Source organism: Exophiala mesophila (assembly GCF_000836275.1).
Source record: "Exophiala mesophila strain CBS 40295 unplaced genomic scaffold supercont1.5, whole genome shotgun sequence".
NCBI lineage: Eukaryota > Fungi > Ascomycota > Eurotiomycetes > Chaetothyriales > Herpotrichiellaceae > Exophiala > Exophiala mesophila.
In genome coordinates, this window is record NW_015622508.1 from 2,071,507 (window position 1) to 2,089,930 (window position 18,424).

Sequence of the window (18,424 nt, forward strand, 5' to 3'; positions counted from 1 at the left end):
ACGAAAGAACTGCTCATTTGAAGAACTTTGGAAAAGAACATTTCACCCAATGCATTGAGACATCCATATGCGCCCTCGCAGATGAAAGAGCAGACAAACAAGAAAACTTTTGCCCAGTCCCATTACTGTTTACCTCAACCAATTCGCCATGGCTCAATCCAGTCCTAGCTTCTTCAAGAACATGCTTGGTACCTCCAGCTCCACTGATTTCATTCTTGGCTTTACATATGAAGACGTAGAAGGATTCATAATCATGTTCCCACTGGTTTTCGGATTTTTGATGTTCAGCATTGCACTTCAAGCCATGGACCGACCGTTTGAGCCGTGGCAAGCCCAGTTTGATGGAGAAGACAACCAGAGTGAATAGGACTTTGGGATGATCACTATGGCAACTCGACGTTCTTGTGCAACCAAGGGAGAAAGCATGGAAAAAGACAAACACAATTGTGGTAAACAAAAGAGATGAGATGGGGACACAAGGCTGACTATGGTTGATATTACGATTGTTTGATTTCGGGAGAGTGGACGCCGATAGACTTTAAGGGGACCAATGGCACCGAGAGAGAGGACAAGGGGGGAGAATAGCGCCTAAAAAGTGTATCAGTGGAGGCCAAGGGGGCATGAGGCGCCCCTAGGCCATGACATGATCCCCAGAATCCCCCAAATATTACGGAGTAGAGACTCCTCAGAGTAAGCGTAAACCTAAGTAGTGCCTCTTCCACCCCATCATCCCCAATCCCCAACCAGGATCAAGCTCTTTGGGGAGCGGGGAGAGCTTCTCCGTCACCCGAGCATCAGTTGCGGTTGACAGTGATCATAAATGATTGTCCCAAAACTGCCTACGACGGTACTTACTGCTTCCCTTCCGTGGAGCTTTGCCTGCTTGTCTTTGTGCCACCAAAGTCAAACATATCTCCAGATCGCCTCCCAGCTCATCCTTTCTGATCGTCAAAAATCTACAAATGTCAATATCGTCACACCATGGGATTCTCCCTGTAGCCTTGTCATTGTCGTGTTGGTCAAATTCTAACGTTTCGCCCCAGAGCTCAACGTTGGCGCGCCTGCCACTTCAAACGCCAGCCACGTGGAAGGGATTCCCTAGTCTCGTGACCTGGGACGACAACTCATTACCACCGCCCTTCCATCCATTCCAACATGAGCCGCACCAACAATGCCGACCAAGAGGAATACCGTCCCAGTCCACCTTCATCATCATCATATAGAGTAACTCGAGGCCGTGGTTCATGGCATGGATCTATCGCCGATGACACAAATGCGTCACCAGCACAATCGAACAAGCGGTCCGCTGACCATCTGCCTGAACAACCTCATGTGGCACGCAAAGGTCGAGCATGCCTGGCCTGTCGAAAACTCAAGGTTAAGTGCGATAGTCTTGAACAAGGTGACTCGGGATGCTCAAGATGTCAGAGACTGGGCTTGGACTGTGTCACGAGTAAGCGGTTAAGGGCAGCCACCCTGGACGACGATGGCGAGTATGTTTCAACCACCACTCTTCGATTCTTGGACTGTTGCCTAGCGTGAGTCCGAGCAAAGTGATTCTTATACTGACAGTGAAATACAGAAATCCTCACCCATCAATTGTCCGCCTAGACAAGGCGGTCGAGGATATACTCAATCGTCTGAAGATGCCATCACTGGAAGCATATGGCTCCAATACTATGCCATCGACCACCGACGCGCCTCATACCTCACAATCCCAGTCCAACACCCACCAATACAACCAACAAACCAACCAGATCCCTCCCACAGCGACAAACACCGAACCTCCTACAGCAGCGCAAACCACCCGCGAAAACTCCTTGAACCCTAATCCCAACGGCGATGGCCCCCAATTCGAACACGAAATGGCGCCCGCTCCAATGGGTTCGCTGTACGAAGTCACTCAACTCAATACTCTACGCTCTCGACTCAAGCACGGCGACGTGACACGACGAAACTCACGCAAAAACGTCGAGACCGACCTCGTTTCCCAAGGCGTCCTATCACTCGTTGAAGCCGAAGAACTTTTCGTACTCTTCAAAACAAGCCTATCACGGTATCTATTCGACGCCACAATCCACGAATCACGCAGTTTACAATCTGTACGTGAAGCATCGACGTTATTCTTCACTGCCATCATCGCCGTGACGTCGCTGCATATCCCAGGCAAAGAAGCTATTCACTCGGCCTCGGCTAAGCAGCTACGTGAGCTGATCGCAACGAGTTTCTTCGACCGCGTCCATACTCTCGAGGATATTCGCGCCTTGTGTATTGCTGCTTTCTGGTTGCCTGATCTGAGCTGGAAACTCAGCGGTCATTGTGTACGCATGGCTACCGAACTAAACCTCCATCAGGCGTTTTACAAGGCCATGCACTCGACAAAAGCTGAGCCGGCGGAACGAGAGAGCGCTTTTGAACGTGCTAGGCTATGGTATCTACTCTATGTGCTGGACCACCATTTCAGCATCGCCTATGGCCGTCCACCTGTCACGGCTGAGATGCAGGCTATCAAGGAGTATGACGTCTTTCTCAACGCCCCTGAGTGCACGCCCTCCGACCGTCGTGTCCTCAGTCAGGTCACTCTATTTATTATCTTGAGTCGGGCCTATAATCATTTTGGTCTCGAAGCCGAGAGATTGATGGAGGGAGACGATGTTTCATTACTGACCCATCAGCGCTTCATCGAAGATCTGGACCGTTGGAGGTATCAATTTCGTCATGCGTTGTTGCGAGATGCACATGTCGGTGACTATCCGGCAGTGGGTAAGGCTTGTCTCGGGTATCTCATCAACCGAGTTTTTAATGGCTAATCTTTGTCGTTTAGGTGTCGAACTCCATTACCACTTTGCTAGCATGATGCTCAACTCCCTGGCTTTGAGAGGCCGCTCGCTCTTCACTATCTCATCCACTTCCACCCTGCCCACCTCTCTCCGTCCTATCGCCCATCATGCCATTACCTCGGCTCATCAAATCCTAATTGTCGTCCTGCAAGAACCCAGCATCCGCGATAGTATGGTCGGCGTTCCTCTCTACTTACACACCGTCATCGCCTTTGCCGTCGTCTTCCTCATCAAGATGTCTAGTCGATGGGCCAGCATCGGTGTCACCATTGATCCCGAAACAAAGACCAGACCTTTGATTGAAAACGTCATTGCTCTATTTCGTGGCTGTCGAGCCGGTCGAAGTCATATTTTGTACAGCATGGCTGATGGTTTTGAGCGGCTCCTGAGACGCAATCTCGTTCAAGGAAACCCTGTAGGAGGCCAGGGCAGGAACGACTATGATGCAAACTCTCGCCCCATCGCCCTCGATTCACGTACTGCCTCTTTACAACAAGTACAGTCCATGGGTCATGCACAGACAGACATGACGCCTCGTAGTGCTCACTCTCACGGGCGGAATTCAGACATATATCGCCACGACTCAAATGCGACCATGCTCCGTCCACACCCTTCGACATCTTCACCCACTACTTTTGGGCAACCCTCCAACGGAACGGCCTTTGAGGGCTATACTCTATCTCCCCATAGCCAACCCGCATCCATAGGCACATTTGGCGGTTGGCAAACAGAAGATGACATGCTTTGGAGCATGGGCATGGGATATGATCTATTGGCCACAGCCCCGGATGTCAATGCTCATGGCCTGAGTACCTTTACTGGTTGGCCTGGTGCTGACGGCGGTGCCTCTGGTTTTGGGGCCCTATGAAGAGGTGGTGATCATTACCAAGGCGTTAGGCCTTTGGCTTGTCGTACCAATTTCCTTCATTGCCAAAACTCCGAATCGAGATCGATCCCACAAAATGAAATGCGACGGATTTGGCCTCCAGTATGTCCCGTTGGGATCGAGATTTGTACATGCCATGTACATCTCTTGTCGAAGTAGCCAACTGTGTACCAGTCAGGATCCATGAAATTATGAATTCCTCGCGGTGTGCCAGCCGCCGTGACTGAGGGCATGGGTGGCCAGACTTGTTGTCCTCAATCAAAATGGATATGTGCTTTTGTGCTCTTGGTTTCAGACTGGGAGCTCAGCGTTTCTGCGCCCACCCGATATCTTTTGCAATGCCAACTGGATGTATGGGCCAACAATGGGAATGTTGCCTGCGAACGAGGCGATCGTCGCAAAAAAGTCTCCGAAAAGGACAAAAATGCCGTACAATTCGACCAAGAAGCCGGTCAATGGCCAGCGGAGGAGGATGAGCAGGATTCCGGCGGCGAATGCAGCAGTACCCTTGAGCTTCTGGCGCCGGGCGAAAAAGATAAAGGTCTTTTGTAAACCGATGATAAGAGTGAGGCCGATGAGGAAGAGGATCTGGCGCATTGTCAGTGATCTACCTGCGTTCACATCGCTGAAGCACCCACATTCCCCATCGCCAACCTAGCCGTAATTAGACTCGAGTCATCAGATTGGAGGTCGGATACTTACATAGAGCGATCAAAGAACATCAAAACTCCACCAAACAAGAATAGGCCCCCTGTTCAGTCAGCCTTGGGTCCGTGGAGTGATCATAAGAGTGTGTTCTTACCTCCTGAGCAAAATGCCACCCCAATCTCTAGTCTAGATTAGCTCATACGACCCTCGACAGTGCTGATGGAGTCGCAACGTACTCTGCATATCTGTGAGCCACATACTGGGCATTTCGTCCTCGTGGAATAGTTCGGGGGGGGTGCGGACAGGAGCGCAACTGGTTCTGAGGCAGGCAGACTGGTAGTGGAGGTCCAAGGGCTGGCGAATGAAGAAGATAGACAATAGAGCAGCTTCAGTGAGAGTCGAGTTGGTGGTGAAGAGAATAAAAGTGGCTCAATGAAGCGGTTGAGTTGTCCTTAACTTTTTGGGGCCAGGGGATGCGAAGTAGGAGCGACCGTGATCATGTGCAAGTCGCGTCAACCGAATCGCTCTTTTCCCCTCTGACGCTGACAGGCACGTGGCAGGCGCCATTGTCGTTTCAAATGACAAGTCTGACTCGACAATGTCCAAATCAAGGGCATGACGCAGGCAAAGGCACGTTTGTTTCCAGACTGCATCCATTCATCTGCATACCAGTCGAAGGAACAAAGTTCTTCTGGTGGCTGACGCATATGAGTTTTCGCCCAGATCAATATCTCAAAACTTGTCCGGTGCGGTCCTCCGAAATTTCGACCATCCAATATGCACCTTGGACCGTCAAGCTCGACAACGCAAAAGTGACGTCGCTTTTCAAATCCAGGCAATTTTGACCCATGCGGCGAGCAAGCATGTCCTGGCTGTGGAAGGTAGACACCAAATCATCCTATACTAGCATAGCAAGCCATACTGACTTCTCAAGGGAGATGAAACCTCGCCAGCATCATTCGAGAAGGCTCTATCCAAACTCTCCTCACAGATCACGGCCGCAAACCTCAGTCTCGACACGACCCGAAGTCGAGGTCGCCGAGTAAACGCACTCTGGACGTTGTACACCACCCTCACCTATCTCGTCTCCCTGCTCATTCTACTCCTCGTCCTCGGGCCTCAAAACTGGTCCATTTATCACTATGCTGCCTTGGTAGGCTCGCCGTTACTCATCTATGGCGTTCGCCGAACCATCCGATTGTTCTTCGACTGGAGAATAGACAGACACCAATCCAATGTCGACCGATTGACAAAGCAGCGTGAAGCCAAGATCAATGATCTTAAAAAGGCTACCAAGTACGACAGTACTCAAGAATTACTACACAAGTACGGCGGCGCTCCGGTGGCCAAGACGCCTTCCAAGCAGCCACCAGCTTCAAAAAAGGATGCCATAACAAAGAAACAGCCCGCAAAAGGTCAACCTCAAAGGACAGGAATCCCCCCTCCACCCACAGCCAACATTCCTGGTCGGCAATTTCCGTCACCAATTCAAGCGCAGGGTCAGGTTGGATCACACTCAAACTCCCCCATACATGGTCAATCCCCCCTAGCAATGCCTGCCTTGGCACAGAGTCCAGTCGACATGTCCCCCGAGGCCCCGGGATTCGCTCCCAACGCTTTCCCTCAAGATCGACAGTGGAGCACCACCCATGAGCAGACTCCCCATTGGTACGACAGGATTCTGGACGTCCTACTTGGTGATGACGAAATGGCTGCTAAAAATCGATTGGTCCTACTATGTTCACAATGTCGTCTGGTCAATGGCCAAGCTCCGCCTGGGGTCCGAACACTAGAAGAATTGGGTCGATGGAGGTGTAGTAGTTGTGGGGCATGGAATGGGACCGAGAGTGAAGGGGCCAAAGTGGTAGAGCAGATTACTGGCACGGCGCCACATGCTGAATCTGAGGATGATCTCCCTCATACGCCCATCGCGAAAGAGGTGATCCCCGAAGAAGTTGACACCAATGGAGACACCTCGACTGGGCATGATGGACCAGATGACAGCGGACTATCCAAAAGAGTCACACGGAGCGCGGGTAAGAGAGCCTCCTTCGAGTCGCTGGAATGATGTGCTGCACCCGCCCATGCTGTTTGAGCTTCCATCAGAGAATTGCCGGAGTGGTGTTCTGGCTCTTTCGTTCCTGGTCGATTATCAATCTAAAACCACCTTCCGTTGCAGCCAAGACCTGGTACACCAACTTCCATACCGTTTCTTTCGTCCGCACTCCGCTGCATGCATGGTTTTCTTTCATTCTTCGATTCCGCACTCGCAAAGTCACTTTCTGCCCCATTCTGCTGGGTTTCCTTCCTGTTTGACCGCCCGATTTCGTCGCCAATGGAAGGCGCCAATATTCCACCGGGAGCCCAGTGTCAAGCCAGGATGTGCGACTGTCAACACATAGGCGCAGATGACCATCATGACGCCGTCGAATACAATGAAGAGCACCTCGTCATTGGCAAGATGCCCTTTGAAGCCTTCGCTGAGTTCGGCGACGCGAAACGAGCAGCGGATTAAGATAGTGACAACCGCGGTAGCGATTGCTAAGGTTTATTTTTAGTATATGAGTTGAAGCATTGGAGGATTATGGGGAAGGTCAATGGATGGATTAGGCTGTTACTTACCCCAGAGAAAGCCGCGGAAGGGCCACCTTTTCCTGAACTCGCTGGACTCGACATTGACCCGTTCAGGATATTTGCGGATGTTCCAGATGATGTGCAGGCAGATGAGGGAGAAACCTGTCGTTGCGGCCACCTGAGAGCTCAGGCCAGCGATCATGATATTGACACCAACGTCGCGTGTCTCAGCTGTCATGGCTGTTGAGGCTATGGCGCCACCGACGGCCTGTAGAACCAGGGAAACAATGTCACACGAAATGAATGTGATGGTGATGGTTCGACCAGAAAGGAAGCTGAGTTTCTCCCCATAGATGGCCAGGATCCGCGACAGGGAGAGGTACACGGCTGCGCTAAAGAGAGCTGGCGCTATGGTCAGGCAGCACAAGTACATGATGAACCAGGTGTCGATGAAGACATCATAGTGCATCCCAATACGGCCGCCGTAGCCAATGATTTCAAGGGTAATGCCGAGTAGCATGGCTATCGAGAATCCCCAGGTACGAAGGCGGAAGCATAATACTGCTTGGGCAATGAGACCAATGGCAAAGAGAACCACGAACACCACATTGGCCGCAATGCTCGGCAGGTAATTGACGTAGCCCCAGGCGACAAGACATTCGTAATACTCGGCGCAATTAGCAGGTCGAATTGGAATAGTGCTGTTGTCCGCCATTTTCAAGAAGGCCAAGGGCAAAAGAAAACTTGCGATGAGAAGGTATTGAATCGTAGCCACAAAACGTGCCCGAGGTAGAGCAATTCAGACGGTGTAAGGCGGCAATAAAAGAGGATTGTGTTCAAGACTACGTATTTATATACAATCAGTTGGAAGTCAATCCGAGGCTCCCTTCAGCCAGCAGGAGAATGTCCAAGGCAGTTCATCGCCTAACATTTTGAAAATGACGAGTCCCACTAACACACAAGCACATTTTGTGGTTCGAGCTATGCACGATTGGATACGGGGACAATTACAAGTGATTCTGATTGCTTTAGACAATATAATGAAGGGCCATGCAGCCTCCAAATCCACATGTCAAATCTTTCGCAAGCATAACCTTAGCAAGCCATCAGACCCGCTATCGGCTGAGAATAACCTGTCCCGTGCCACAATCGGGAAAATGCCGCTCTCAAAATAACAGAGTTGAGTGGATGAGAGACTGCCAAGGCAAACACCGAGGGCGAAGAGCTCGCTAAGCTCGGGCCAGGGTGCTTTTTTCGACGCAGGATACCCATTTACGAGGATACGAAGATAAACGAAGATACGGCGCCTCCGCCAGGCTGCCACGATTCCTGGGCGTCTTAAGTACTCCGTACGGCCTGCTGTGGTGTGAAACTGTAGATCAGCCCCTGGCGTCCCAAAGACCGAGCTCGATCTTCAGGCGCCCATTTAACTTGGGTTTAGGAGATGCGTCGGTCTTTGAGTTGCAAGACAGACATGCTCGAGGAGTCATCATCGCCACCATGACCGACATGAAGGGCACTGGTACCATGACTGTTGACACGCCCGGCTCCAAACGTATTCGGGTATTGGGACAGAAGCAATCCAAGTATGGCTGTCGAACCTGCAAGTGAGTCATGACAACCAACATTCCCAATTTTTGTCCACTCGCGGGTCGTTGACTTGATCACAACAGACAGCGCAAGATTAAATGCGATGAAAGCCTCCCCACATGCCAGCGATGCTCTAGATCCGGGCGCGCTTGTGGCGGCTACGAGCGGGTATCACGTAGCAGAGTTGTGAACCACCACGCCCTTGTCAAGCTGGTCGGGAGCCCCCCATGGACCCCTCCTTGGTATCGACCTGAGCAGCAGCACATGGTAGACTTGACTCTGGCGCTTTTCTCCTTGGATCCTCATCGAGTCTACAACAAGACCAGTCTCGAGTTCGCTTCTATTCTTCTTCCCCAACTCGTCGCTACTCGTCCCTACGTCAATGCCGCGGCTGGGGTTCTGGGCGCCGCCTACGACAAGTGCATCCTTCGGCAGGCTCATCACGAGGACCAACCTCTTATCACCCGGCTCTCATTGAATGCCCTTCGACAGATGCAGGATGAGCTTCAACGACCAGAGCCCGAAATGGTGCCGTTGATGTTGACCGCGATGCTGCTGGCCGGTGCCGAGAGTATTCAACACAAGCACCAAGACGCACTATGCCATATCTTAGGCGCTTTCACCATCAACAATCTCCAGAGCGATTCATCCCCTGGATCTTGTGGATCCACACCACCGGCACCGTTGACCCATCATGATGTGTTTTCGAGTGCTAGTTCCTTCCATGATGTCTTGTCTCGTGTGGATTATCACATCTCCATGTTTGCATGGGGTCGACCTCCTCAATTTCCACCTCTACCAGTCACCACTCAGATGCTGTATCCTTCCACTGTTGATGACCTTACTACAGGACATGCTGCTCTTCAACAATGGGGCCTACACTTTATTGGCAAGGCCATGACACCCGATTGGGTAGAGCGCATCGATTTTCCTTCCGACTTGATAGAGCAGCAAGACTACATGGTCGCCTGGCTGAATCGCTGGTTACAAACGTATAACTCGGTGTTTGGTAAACGTGGCTCAAACTCGCCGAGGGTGGAGACAGCGCACTTGAAAATTCTCAAAGCTCAAGTCCTTACCATGTTGATCGCCGCAGCAAATATCAAACCTCCCACTCAAGTCAGTTACGACTCATACGCACCAGAGTTTGAAGAAATTATCCAGTGTGTTGAAGACGTGTTGAATTCAAACGACAGCAACACTAACAGCCCAGCCGGCTCGCCTCATAACCACAAGAGTCCTCTCCTCCCCTACTCACCTATACCAGGCATTATTCACCCATTGAACTTCACTGCACGCAAGTATCGTGACTCGGTGTCACGTCGACGTGCGATCGATCTCCTCCGCCGTGCCGGTATTGAAGGGCCATTTCACGGTGTTTTTGAGGCTCGAGTGGCCACTCGGGTGGTCGAAATCGAAGAAGATCGCAAACCTTTCAAGCCCTTGCTAGCGCCACACGAAGTTTTGAAGCCGAGTGACATCCCAGATCGTAACCGCATCTACATCTCCTGTCTTGCAGATGACGAATCGGAGCTGCCACACGAAGGGAGACAGGACTGTCTCGACGTGAATGCTCGAAGCAATAACATCGCCCGGCCATGGCCTGTGATCAAGTTCATTCGCCGGAAGGGACTGGCGCCCACGTGGAGAAAGGTTAAAGATGAGCGCACAACGCAGCACGTGGGAAATATAGCTGCTCAGGCTGAGGACGACATGTGGGATATCTGGGAAGAAGTCGCGCATGAAGCGTGGCCGGGGACTTAATCAACGGCATAACGGGTATAGGAATTTAGAGCGGGCATTGAATAGAGGGTCTCTTTTGGGAGCACAGACGGAGAAAAGAAAAGAGATGGACTTGGGAAATGTTTTGCCGACTTGATACATACTATGTCGGCCGTCCAAAATGTATATTTGTACAAAACGCTCCGTCTTGCACATCAAGTGAAGAAAGACGGAATCATCCACTTTCTAGTTGATTTATTAGCAATAGAGGCAGCCTCTGCCCTCTTAGTCTGGTACACACTCAAACAGTTCATTAGCTCATTTGGAGTACATTTTACACAATGGTCTGCAAGTGATGGTCTACGGAGTATACTCATCATAGAAGACCGCATCAGGTGGTCCGTGTTGCACCCAAGGCGGGACGAATTCTCTTCCCCCAGCCTCACAAAATGCCAAGACCGGAGATTTAATTGCCTATCAAAAAGTAGCGTAAAGCCTTCTTTGCGTTGTTCAGAAACATCTACATCACCACTTCTAAATCAACCAGTCCCTTGTACATGTCTTCGTTCATTGTACGGCCCACCAACTCTGACAAGGACGCCTTCAGGGTCAGGCTGACGGCCGTGTCCCTGCTTGGCCTGCGACTCAAGCCGGGAGATACCTGTCAAATCCATGGGCCGACAGACAATCCTGATGGCAAGAAGAAACTCGCCATCGTGTGGGAAGCATCAGGGCAAGGATTAAAGGACACTGTGGTTCAGACCTCGAAATTGTTGCAGGAAACCTATGGACTGCGATTAGGTGACAAAATCACCATCAGCCCTAGTTCCCAGAAGATTGAAGATTCCAGTTCGGTGACTTTACTGTGCGATGACCTGTCCTTGGATGCGAGAAAGGTTGAATTCTGGCAACAATATGCGACGTCGGCCTACTCGGCTATCGATGAGTGTATTGCGCTTTCACAGAAGTTGTCGTTCAGGGTAGGAGACGACCGTGTCGATCTTCGAGTCAAGGATGTCGGTATCCAGGATTCTTACATTGCGCGAGTGACCAGATCGACTAGCTTCCGCATCACAAACTCAGAAGAAAGTCCAACGCAAACTGAGGTCAATTTCTTCCCGGTGAGACTAGCAGGACTCGAAAAGCAGATTTCTCAGCTACAAAGTATCATCCGCCGCCTGACTCGAGCGGATCTCAGGTCTTATTCCAAGTCATATTCACCCAAGCAAGGAGTCTTGATTTATGGCGCAAAGGGCACAGGCAAATCTACTTTCATACAATCGCTGGCCGAATCAGGGTGGCCTTCAGTGGTCAAATGGACACCGCAAACACAGTTGTCATCAACCAAGTCGCCTCGACTTGTGATCGTAAATTCCAATCATCTATCTCGACGCGCTGTCGATGGTTCTCCTTCACATTCAAATCAGATCATGGCGATCCATTCTCTGTTCGAGCAAATCAAAGGTACACCAACCTTGGTCGTCGCTGAAATCTCACATCCCAATGACATTGACGAGAGTTTGCGCTCGGTCGGGAAATTCAAGGTCGAGGTTGAACTACCGATCCCCTCGTCTCTGCAGCGACAGCAAATCCTCTGGGCCATCCGGGGTGATGACTTGATTCCAAAAGACGATTTACTACAAACAATGGCTGAAAGAACGCATGGCTTCGTCGGCGCTGACCTCTACGACCTATTCTGCACCACACTTGACATAGCCATCGATCGTCGTGACGCAGTTGAACCCGTTGCAACACCCAATGGCGATGTTGCACAGGATTTATCTGAGAATTACATCCCTCTGGAAGTGTCAGCCCGCGACTTTGAACTCGCCCTCTCCCAAACCCGGCCTTCGGCCCTCCAAGAGATCTTCCTTGAAACCCCCAATGTCCACTGGACGGATATTGGCGGACAACACGAAATCAAACGATCACTACAAAACGCCATTGAACGACCACTCAAACACGCAGATCGCATGGCTGAGTTTGGCCTAGAACCCAAGAAAGGTGTTTTGCTTTATGGCCCACCAGGCTGCTCCAAAACCCTCCTCGTCAAGGCACTAGCCACCGAGGCCAAACTCAATTTTCTCGCTGTCAAAGGCGCCGAGCTGATCAGTATGTATGTGGGCGAGAGTGAGCGAGCCACAAGAGAAATATTCCGCAAAGCACGAGCCGCGAGTCCGAGTATCATCTTTTTCGACGAGATCGATTCAATTGCAAGTCGAGGGAGGAGTGGTGGTGATCTAAATGTTCTGACCACCTTGTTGAACGAAATGGATGGGTTCGAGGAGTTGAAGGGTGTGATGGTCGTGGCGGCGACAAATAAACCTATGGCGATTGATCCAGCTTTGATGAGACCTGGTCGGTTTGACAATGTGGTGTATATTGGTCCGCCGGATTTTGAAGCTAGGAAAGAGATTTTGGAGAAGCGATTGGGCAGGATATCATATCGACCGGCAGCCACTATTGAGGCGGATGCTACTCGGTTCGCCGAATTGACTGAAGGATTCTCCGGTGCTGAAGTGGTGGGGATCATGCAAACGGCCGGAGAATTGGCGTTTGACACGGATCACAATTATGTTGGCATGGCTGATGTCGAAGAGGCGATTAGGAGGACACCTAAAAGCATTACAAGAGATATCCTGGATGAGCTCGAGTCGTGGAATGCTGCTAGGAGGGGACCATAAACAGGTATTGAACAACAGTCAAGACACTCGACCAACCTAGCTTGTCTGGTCTCTTATGAATGCACAGCATGGCTTGAAAGATACCCTACTTACTGGCGTTGGGCGGACTCGTCGATCAGTATGTAGAAGCAACATTGACATCTCATGAATAGCCCAGATCAAGAGTAAAATCTTATGAATGACTGAATGATACAACAAAGACAACTCCCTCGTTCAAGCCTCCATCCACCTGCCAAATCCCATTCCCCTCTCCCTCACCAAGGAACCGCCCTCGGCCCCAAATCTAACCCATATGCCCCATCAACCCTAACACCACTCTGACCATCATCGATTGAATCCCTCAACGCCTGACCCTCATCTCCACCAGTGGACTTCCATCTCGCATGTAATCTACGAGCTGCGAATTTCCCCGTCCCCCAGACCCCCGCCGCCAAAACACTGGCGCCAATCGTGGGCGGCGCCGCAATCCACGCCACTCCGCTGACCACACTCCCAAATGCAGTCGCTCCAATCGCAGCCACCAACGTGCCTACTGCAACATATTTGGCCCAGCGTACTATTCGCCAGAAAATGAATTGTGTCACGTATCGAAGTGTCCGGAGCAGAGCGCGTGTGCGGAGCCGAGCTGGTCGTGGGCCGTTAGGTGAGCTTGGGTGCATGAAATATGAGAAGTTGCGTTTCGCGTTTTTGAGAGCGGAGTTGCTTTGTTGAGTTACTGCTGCATCGTCGTTGCTGATGTTTGGATGGTTATGTTTAGTGTGGGTGGTGGTGGTGGTGGATGTTGTGGCAGATGATGATGGTGGAGTTGTTAGGGCTGGTGCTTCCGAAGGCGCACCTCTTGATGGTGACATGTTCAATAGAGATGAATTGATCTAGATTAGACTTGAGTCGATCGAGGTATATTGACTGTTCTATTACAGAGATGAAAATACCAAATCTACTTGTAGATGAGAGCTTGAACTTGAGCTTTTCTCGAGACATGTCACAACTCAAACCTGACGTCATGCTGCATTGGTATGAGTTTGAATCTGTACATTTCCTGTATCTAAACCTCACTTCTGTTCTCTTCTTGAAACTTGCTTCAACCTTGATTTCTTCAGCAATCGTCAGGAATCAGGGTCCAAATACCATCTGTGAATGTCAGTCAAGACACGAAACCTGACAAGTGGTAAAACTTACGTCGAATCTGCTTTTCCTTCCAATTCTCCCGGGAGAAATCCGTTGTTGAACCATGCAAATGCCAACTCTGGTTCTGGACAGAGACTAGTCCACTCAAAATCTTCATATCGTCGAGTCCGGAGAAGCTCAAAATACTGCAGCCTAGAACCTGGGTGAAAAGCATGGAGAGCACCAGTCTTGGTTCCGTTCTTGAAAGAGCTCTGACAATCGTCACCCCACACGGTCTTTTCCAACCAAGCAAACATTTGTGATTGGTATGCTTCGGCAACGCCATTCTTGAGCACGAAAGAGCTGTAGTTCTCCGTCTGCAGCTTTTGGACCATGTCGCAGAGATAGAGGGTCACTCTCTCGATCGCTGTGATCAGACTGCCATGTCCGACAGGACTACCTGGCCCAAGGTAGGTGAAATAATTGGGTGAGTTTGCTGCAATACACGACATGTAGCACGCAGGATTCTCAGCCCACGAGTCTCGAAGATCAATACCGTTTTGACCCACGACGGGCCACCTGGGTACAAAAGACAGGTCGAACCCGGTTGCTGCGATGATGACATCGAATTCTCTTTCAGTCCCGTCTGCTGATCGAATGCCCTTGGGCTTGAAGCTTTCAAGCTCGCCCCAGACAACTTCACAGTTTGGTGCTGTCAGCGCTTCAAGATACCCGATTCCAGGCGTAGGACGTCGACATCCAACCGCAAATGTTGGAATGAGAAGATCAATCAACTCCGGTTTCGTAGCGAGAGCAGCCTGCATGCTAGCAAGGGTTGTTTTCATAGCCAGCTTTTGCTGGTCCGATTCACGAATGAACGTCTGGAAACGGACATTCAGCTCTCCTTCGACGGCCTTGCGAAACCGCAGGTATTCTTCCGGATCCCTCCTCCACGACTCTTTCTGCTCTTCGCTGAACAGAAGTGACTGGCCATTTTCTGGAATATACTTGGACCCCATTGATGCAGTGATATATGTCGGATTCCGCACAAAGACCGAGACGTGTGAAGCTACTTTTTGCACTGCCGTGGTCACTTGGATGCCGCTACTACCGTTGCCGATGACCGCGACCCTCTTCCCTGCCAGGTCAATTTCAGGGTCATAATGGGCGCTGTGAGCCATAACACCTTGATACGTCTCGCGACCTGGAACGGCTGGCCATCGCCAGTGGTTGAAGAATCCGCTGGCATTGACGAAAACATCGCACTCGTCGACGATGTCTTCACCAACCTCTCCTTCATTAATTCCAAATGAAGATATAACACTCCGGCGTCCATCAGTCTGGCGACTCGTGATCTCCCATTTTTGTTTCTCTGCTGACCATCGAGCCCCAGTCACTTTACGTGATAGGGTAATGTATTTGTTTAAACCAAACTTCTCTGCCGTGCGTTCCATGTATTTGAGGATCTCTGGCGCACTGACATAGTACGATGACCATTCCGGGTTTGGAGCCCAGGTGAACTAATCCACATTAATCAAGTTCCTGTTATCGAAGTCCTTCTTCGTGCCTATCTTACCAAATAATTGTGGCTAGGAATGTCACAAGCACATCCTGGGTACCGATTTTCCCACCATGTGCCTCCAAGACCAGCATTCTTCTCGAGAATCTTCAACTCGACATTCTTTAATCGTCCAATAGCCACTTCGTGGGCCAAGGAAAGTGCGCTAATACCTGCCCCTACCACAACGATCTTCAATCGACGAGGGGTGCCAAATGGTTTCTTTGAAAGCTCGTAGGCAATAGGATTAATAGCTTCATATGAGGCAGTCGCCTCGATGGGCTTAGGGATTCCCACCTCAGTCTGGTAGAGACTCTGCTCTTTTGTAACGGGAACACTGGAATCCCCATTTGTGAGATTTTGGTCGTCATTTGTGTTAGACGGATGGCTACCCAGGTCACCATTCATCTTTGCGCTGAAAGCAGGCATGAGTTCATCCCCATTGACGGTTGAGCCTTGTGCGATGATGGCCATTGTAGAGACGTGGATTGCAAATTACTATCCTCCTTGTAAGGGACAACTAGATCTCTACTATTCCAAACCAACATCCTTGTGACTTTTGAACATTGACTATAGACTGCTACAAAAACAGTATTCAAACTTTCGTCGGGAGATCATCCAAGCACCCACGGTGGACGGAAGTATATCATGCAGAAAGGCAGGGCATTCCGAAGACAGATCAATTGATCGATAACCTCCAACTTTTGCGCCGGAAGAACTATTTCCGCCTAAATGCCAAGCACTTTCTCTAGGGGGAACATCTGCGAAACCCAAATCCAGAGAGAGGGACTATGCCTACACATCACCAAGTGAGGGAACTTCAGTTACCCCCAGAGGCGCTGTAGGGATTTGATGTGAGGGGTGATCAGCGGAATTCTCTAGCAAAACATCACTAGGGCATTCACAGGGACATCCACTCAGAAGCGACCAAATGGTAAACTGACTGTCACCATAAGGGCCTATAGTTAGCTCATCACTTGATAGCGCAAATTTGATTAAGTCATAGTACGAAGGACTAGAAAAGAAGAGGTAGAGGCAGTACTCTCCAAGGTATAAAAGAAGGGTACTAAGCCTAGTTACGTGCCATCTCCAACGCTCTCCCGCAGGCCAGTGCAGTGACATGGCCACACAGATTTATCCAGCATCTGCTCAGAGTCTGTCACATTATGTCGTATTCTGTGATTCAGGGATGGGACTTCCAGAGGATTGGGCTAGCAACGGCTCTTGCATTAGCTTGGCAAGAGCACTTGTTGGTCGTCTCGACCTACATTTCTGTGAGGGCTAGCTCCAGAAATAAAGAAACGAGGAGGCAAACTGGCGAGAATTGGGGTACGCCATAGATGTGATCAAGGACGATGAATGGGATGCCATGATTTCGCCATCAACTTCCCACGTGTCAAAGCCGTTGACCGTTTTCTGAGTAGAAATTTGACTGGAAAGGTGGCTCCTCATTACTTGTCAATTCAACAAGAACTACAATGCACTGATCGCGAAGCGGTCTAGACCGTTATCCCCAAAATGTGCGTCTCTGTAAAGTACCTATAGTTCGTTCCAATGGCTGTAAAGTATCCAGTGAGTATGAGGGATAGTCTCTGCACGGTGGAAATGGACGGACAGTGGTAGTAGGTGGTGGTGCCTATAGGTAAAAGGAGCACCGAACGCTATCTCGAGAGCCTATCTCGAAAGGTCTGGTCTTTGTAGAGAACGAGAAGTCTAAGACTTATTAACACACTACTAATAGATTCCTATCTAGGTATACGGTTGGAATCTATGCCAAGTCAAACCCATCACTCTACTGCAGCCCTGAAGAACCTTCCTTGAGGCCGAGTTCGGAGGGTTGGACTTTCAACGACAAACCAAGAAACCAAGAAACCTAATAAGAAACCACAGATTGGTCCCCGCACATTAAGAATTGGACTGTGGCCACAGGCTTAGACAACGTTGGTAGCGTGGCATGCGTTGAAGCAAAAATTTCTTGTAAGCTCCCCACCTTATTTGGACCCTGTCAGTTACCACGGGATATTAATCAGATAAGATGATCGTATTAGATAAGATAATCAGATAGCTCGACACTAAGAAGCCTCGTGTTTAAGGACATTCGCCGTTTGCCATATTGTCGTATATTTCCGGTATACTCCGTAGATGGAACCAGACTCTGCCATGTAAGGTGGAGATCTCCCCCTCGAGAAGACTGGGAAGAGATTGGCTGATTAGCAGGAGTATGTCGCGATCTGCAACTACATTCTCTAGCGTTGTTGACTCGCTGAACAACAAGACTTTTGATTTCGACGACGTCCAATGGAAGCTTTGGCTTGACTGATGGCCACCTCTGCCAGTAAGTAGCTACGAGTATAAGCAGACGCCCTAACCACTTTTTCTTCTGCTGTCCATCTCTTCATCTCGACTTGAGACTTCGAGTCCGACCCACTGCACGGCGCCGGTGAAAACAATCATTGCGAATGGAGGAAGCATGGCACCTTCCAAGACTCGACTTACCTAACCATGTGGACCGTGATATGTCTAGCATGTAACAAATCTTCGGAATAAGACTTTTTCTTCGACAATCTCTAAAGAATAAGAAGTCTGGCCAAGATACTCAGGAATCCTTTTCATGCATCGACTCTTGACCAGCTCACGCTCGGACATCGTCCGGCGTCCACTGTCCACGTCTGCCACGACACCTAGTGGATGCACAATCAAGGCAAAAGAATCCGGAGGATGGGGCAACGAACACTCTTTTTCAGGTCTGAACTTGAGAAAAGCCCTCTAGCCATCAGATACACTTTGTATCCTGGTTGCAAGCTGTAGCCTAAGC

General features: G+C 50.2%; 8 protein-coding genes across 9 annotated transcripts; 4 read left to right on the forward strand and 4 right to left on the reverse strand.

Moving 5' to 3' along the window:
* The first annotated feature begins 982 nt into the window (after positions 1 to 982).
* PV10_07475 (uncharacterized protein) lies at positions 983 to 4,394 on the forward strand. The gene is made up of 3 exons (XM_016372376.1): positions 983 to 1,493; positions 1,583 to 2,763; positions 2,825 to 4,394. Exons 1-3 carry the CDS (start codon positions 1,156 to 1,158, stop codon positions 3,706 to 3,708), a joined length of 2,403 nt encoding a protein of 800 aa, XP_016221708.1. The 5' UTR covers positions 983 to 1,155; the 3' UTR covers positions 3,709 to 4,394.
* PV10_07476 lies at positions 2,555 to 4,835 on the reverse strand. 2 transcript variants are annotated; one of them, XM_016372377.1, is made up of 5 exons: positions 4,611 to 4,835; positions 4,529 to 4,555; positions 4,429 to 4,477; positions 4,365 to 4,380; positions 2,555 to 4,314 (listed from the first exon to the last, which is right to left on the reverse strand). In XM_016372377.1, exons 1-5 carry the CDS (start codon positions 4,639 to 4,641, stop codon positions 4,018 to 4,020), a joined length of 420 nt encoding a protein of 139 aa, XP_016221709.1. In that variant the 5' UTR covers positions 4,642 to 4,835; the 3' UTR covers positions 2,555 to 4,017. The 2 variants fall into 2 exon arrangements, with proteins under 2 accessions (XP_016221709.1, XP_016221710.1); XM_016372378.1 differs by having other exon boundaries at positions 4,529 to 4,835.
* Positions 4,836 to 5,041: 206 nt separating this feature from the next.
* PV10_07477 (uncharacterized protein) lies at positions 5,042 to 7,620 on the forward strand. The gene is made up of 2 exons (XM_016372379.1): positions 5,042 to 5,255; positions 5,309 to 7,620. The coding sequence occupies exons 1-2, from the start codon at positions 5,223 to 5,225 to the stop codon at positions 6,440 to 6,442; spliced, it is 1,167 nt and encodes a 388-aa protein (XP_016221711.1). The 5' UTR covers positions 5,042 to 5,222; the 3' UTR covers positions 6,443 to 7,620.
* On the reverse strand, positions 5,594 to 7,792 carry PV10_07478 (uncharacterized protein). Its single transcript, XM_016372380.1, has 2 exons — positions 6,997 to 7,792; positions 5,594 to 6,915 (listed from the first exon to the last, which is right to left on the reverse strand). Exons 1-2 carry the CDS (start codon positions 7,661 to 7,663, stop codon positions 6,650 to 6,652), a joined length of 933 nt encoding a protein of 310 aa, XP_016221712.1. The 5' UTR covers positions 7,664 to 7,792; the 3' UTR covers positions 5,594 to 6,649.
* Positions 7,793 to 8,241: 449 nt separating this feature from the next.
* PV10_07479 (uncharacterized protein) lies at positions 8,242 to 10,581 on the forward strand. The gene is made up of 2 exons (XM_016372381.1): positions 8,242 to 8,555; positions 8,622 to 10,581. The coding sequence occupies exons 1-2, from the start codon at positions 8,449 to 8,451 to the stop codon at positions 10,300 to 10,302; spliced, it is 1,788 nt and encodes a 595-aa protein (XP_016221713.1). The 5' UTR covers positions 8,242 to 8,448; the 3' UTR covers positions 10,303 to 10,581.
* A 217-nt stretch (positions 10,582 to 10,798) lies between these two features.
* PV10_07480 (uncharacterized protein) lies at positions 10,799 to 13,089 on the forward strand. Its single transcript, XM_016372382.1, has one exon. The coding sequence runs from the start codon at positions 10,818 to 10,820 to the stop codon at positions 12,942 to 12,944; it is 2,127 nt and encodes a 708-aa protein (XP_016221714.1). The 5' UTR covers positions 10,799 to 10,817; the 3' UTR covers positions 12,945 to 13,089.
* Positions 13,090 to 13,198: 109 nt separating this feature from the next.
* PV10_07481 (uncharacterized protein) lies at positions 13,199 to 13,852 on the reverse strand (the record flags this gene model as incomplete). The annotated part of the gene is made up of 1 exon (XM_016372383.1): positions 13,199 to 13,852. Exon 1 carries the CDS (start codon positions 13,793 to 13,795, stop codon positions 13,199 to 13,201), a length of 597 nt encoding a protein of 198 aa, XP_016221715.1. The 5' UTR covers positions 13,796 to 13,852.
* A 198-nt stretch (positions 13,853 to 14,050) lies between these two features.
* PV10_07482 (uncharacterized protein) lies at positions 14,051 to 16,083 on the reverse strand (the record flags this gene model as incomplete). The annotated part of the gene is made up of 3 exons (XM_016372384.1): positions 14,051 to 14,075; positions 14,124 to 15,571; positions 15,628 to 16,083. The coding sequence occupies 3 exons, from the start codon at positions 16,081 to 16,083 to the stop codon at positions 14,051 to 14,053; spliced, it is 1,929 nt and encodes a 642-aa protein (XP_016221716.1).
* Between the last annotated feature and the right edge of the window lie 2,341 nt (positions 16,084 to 18,424).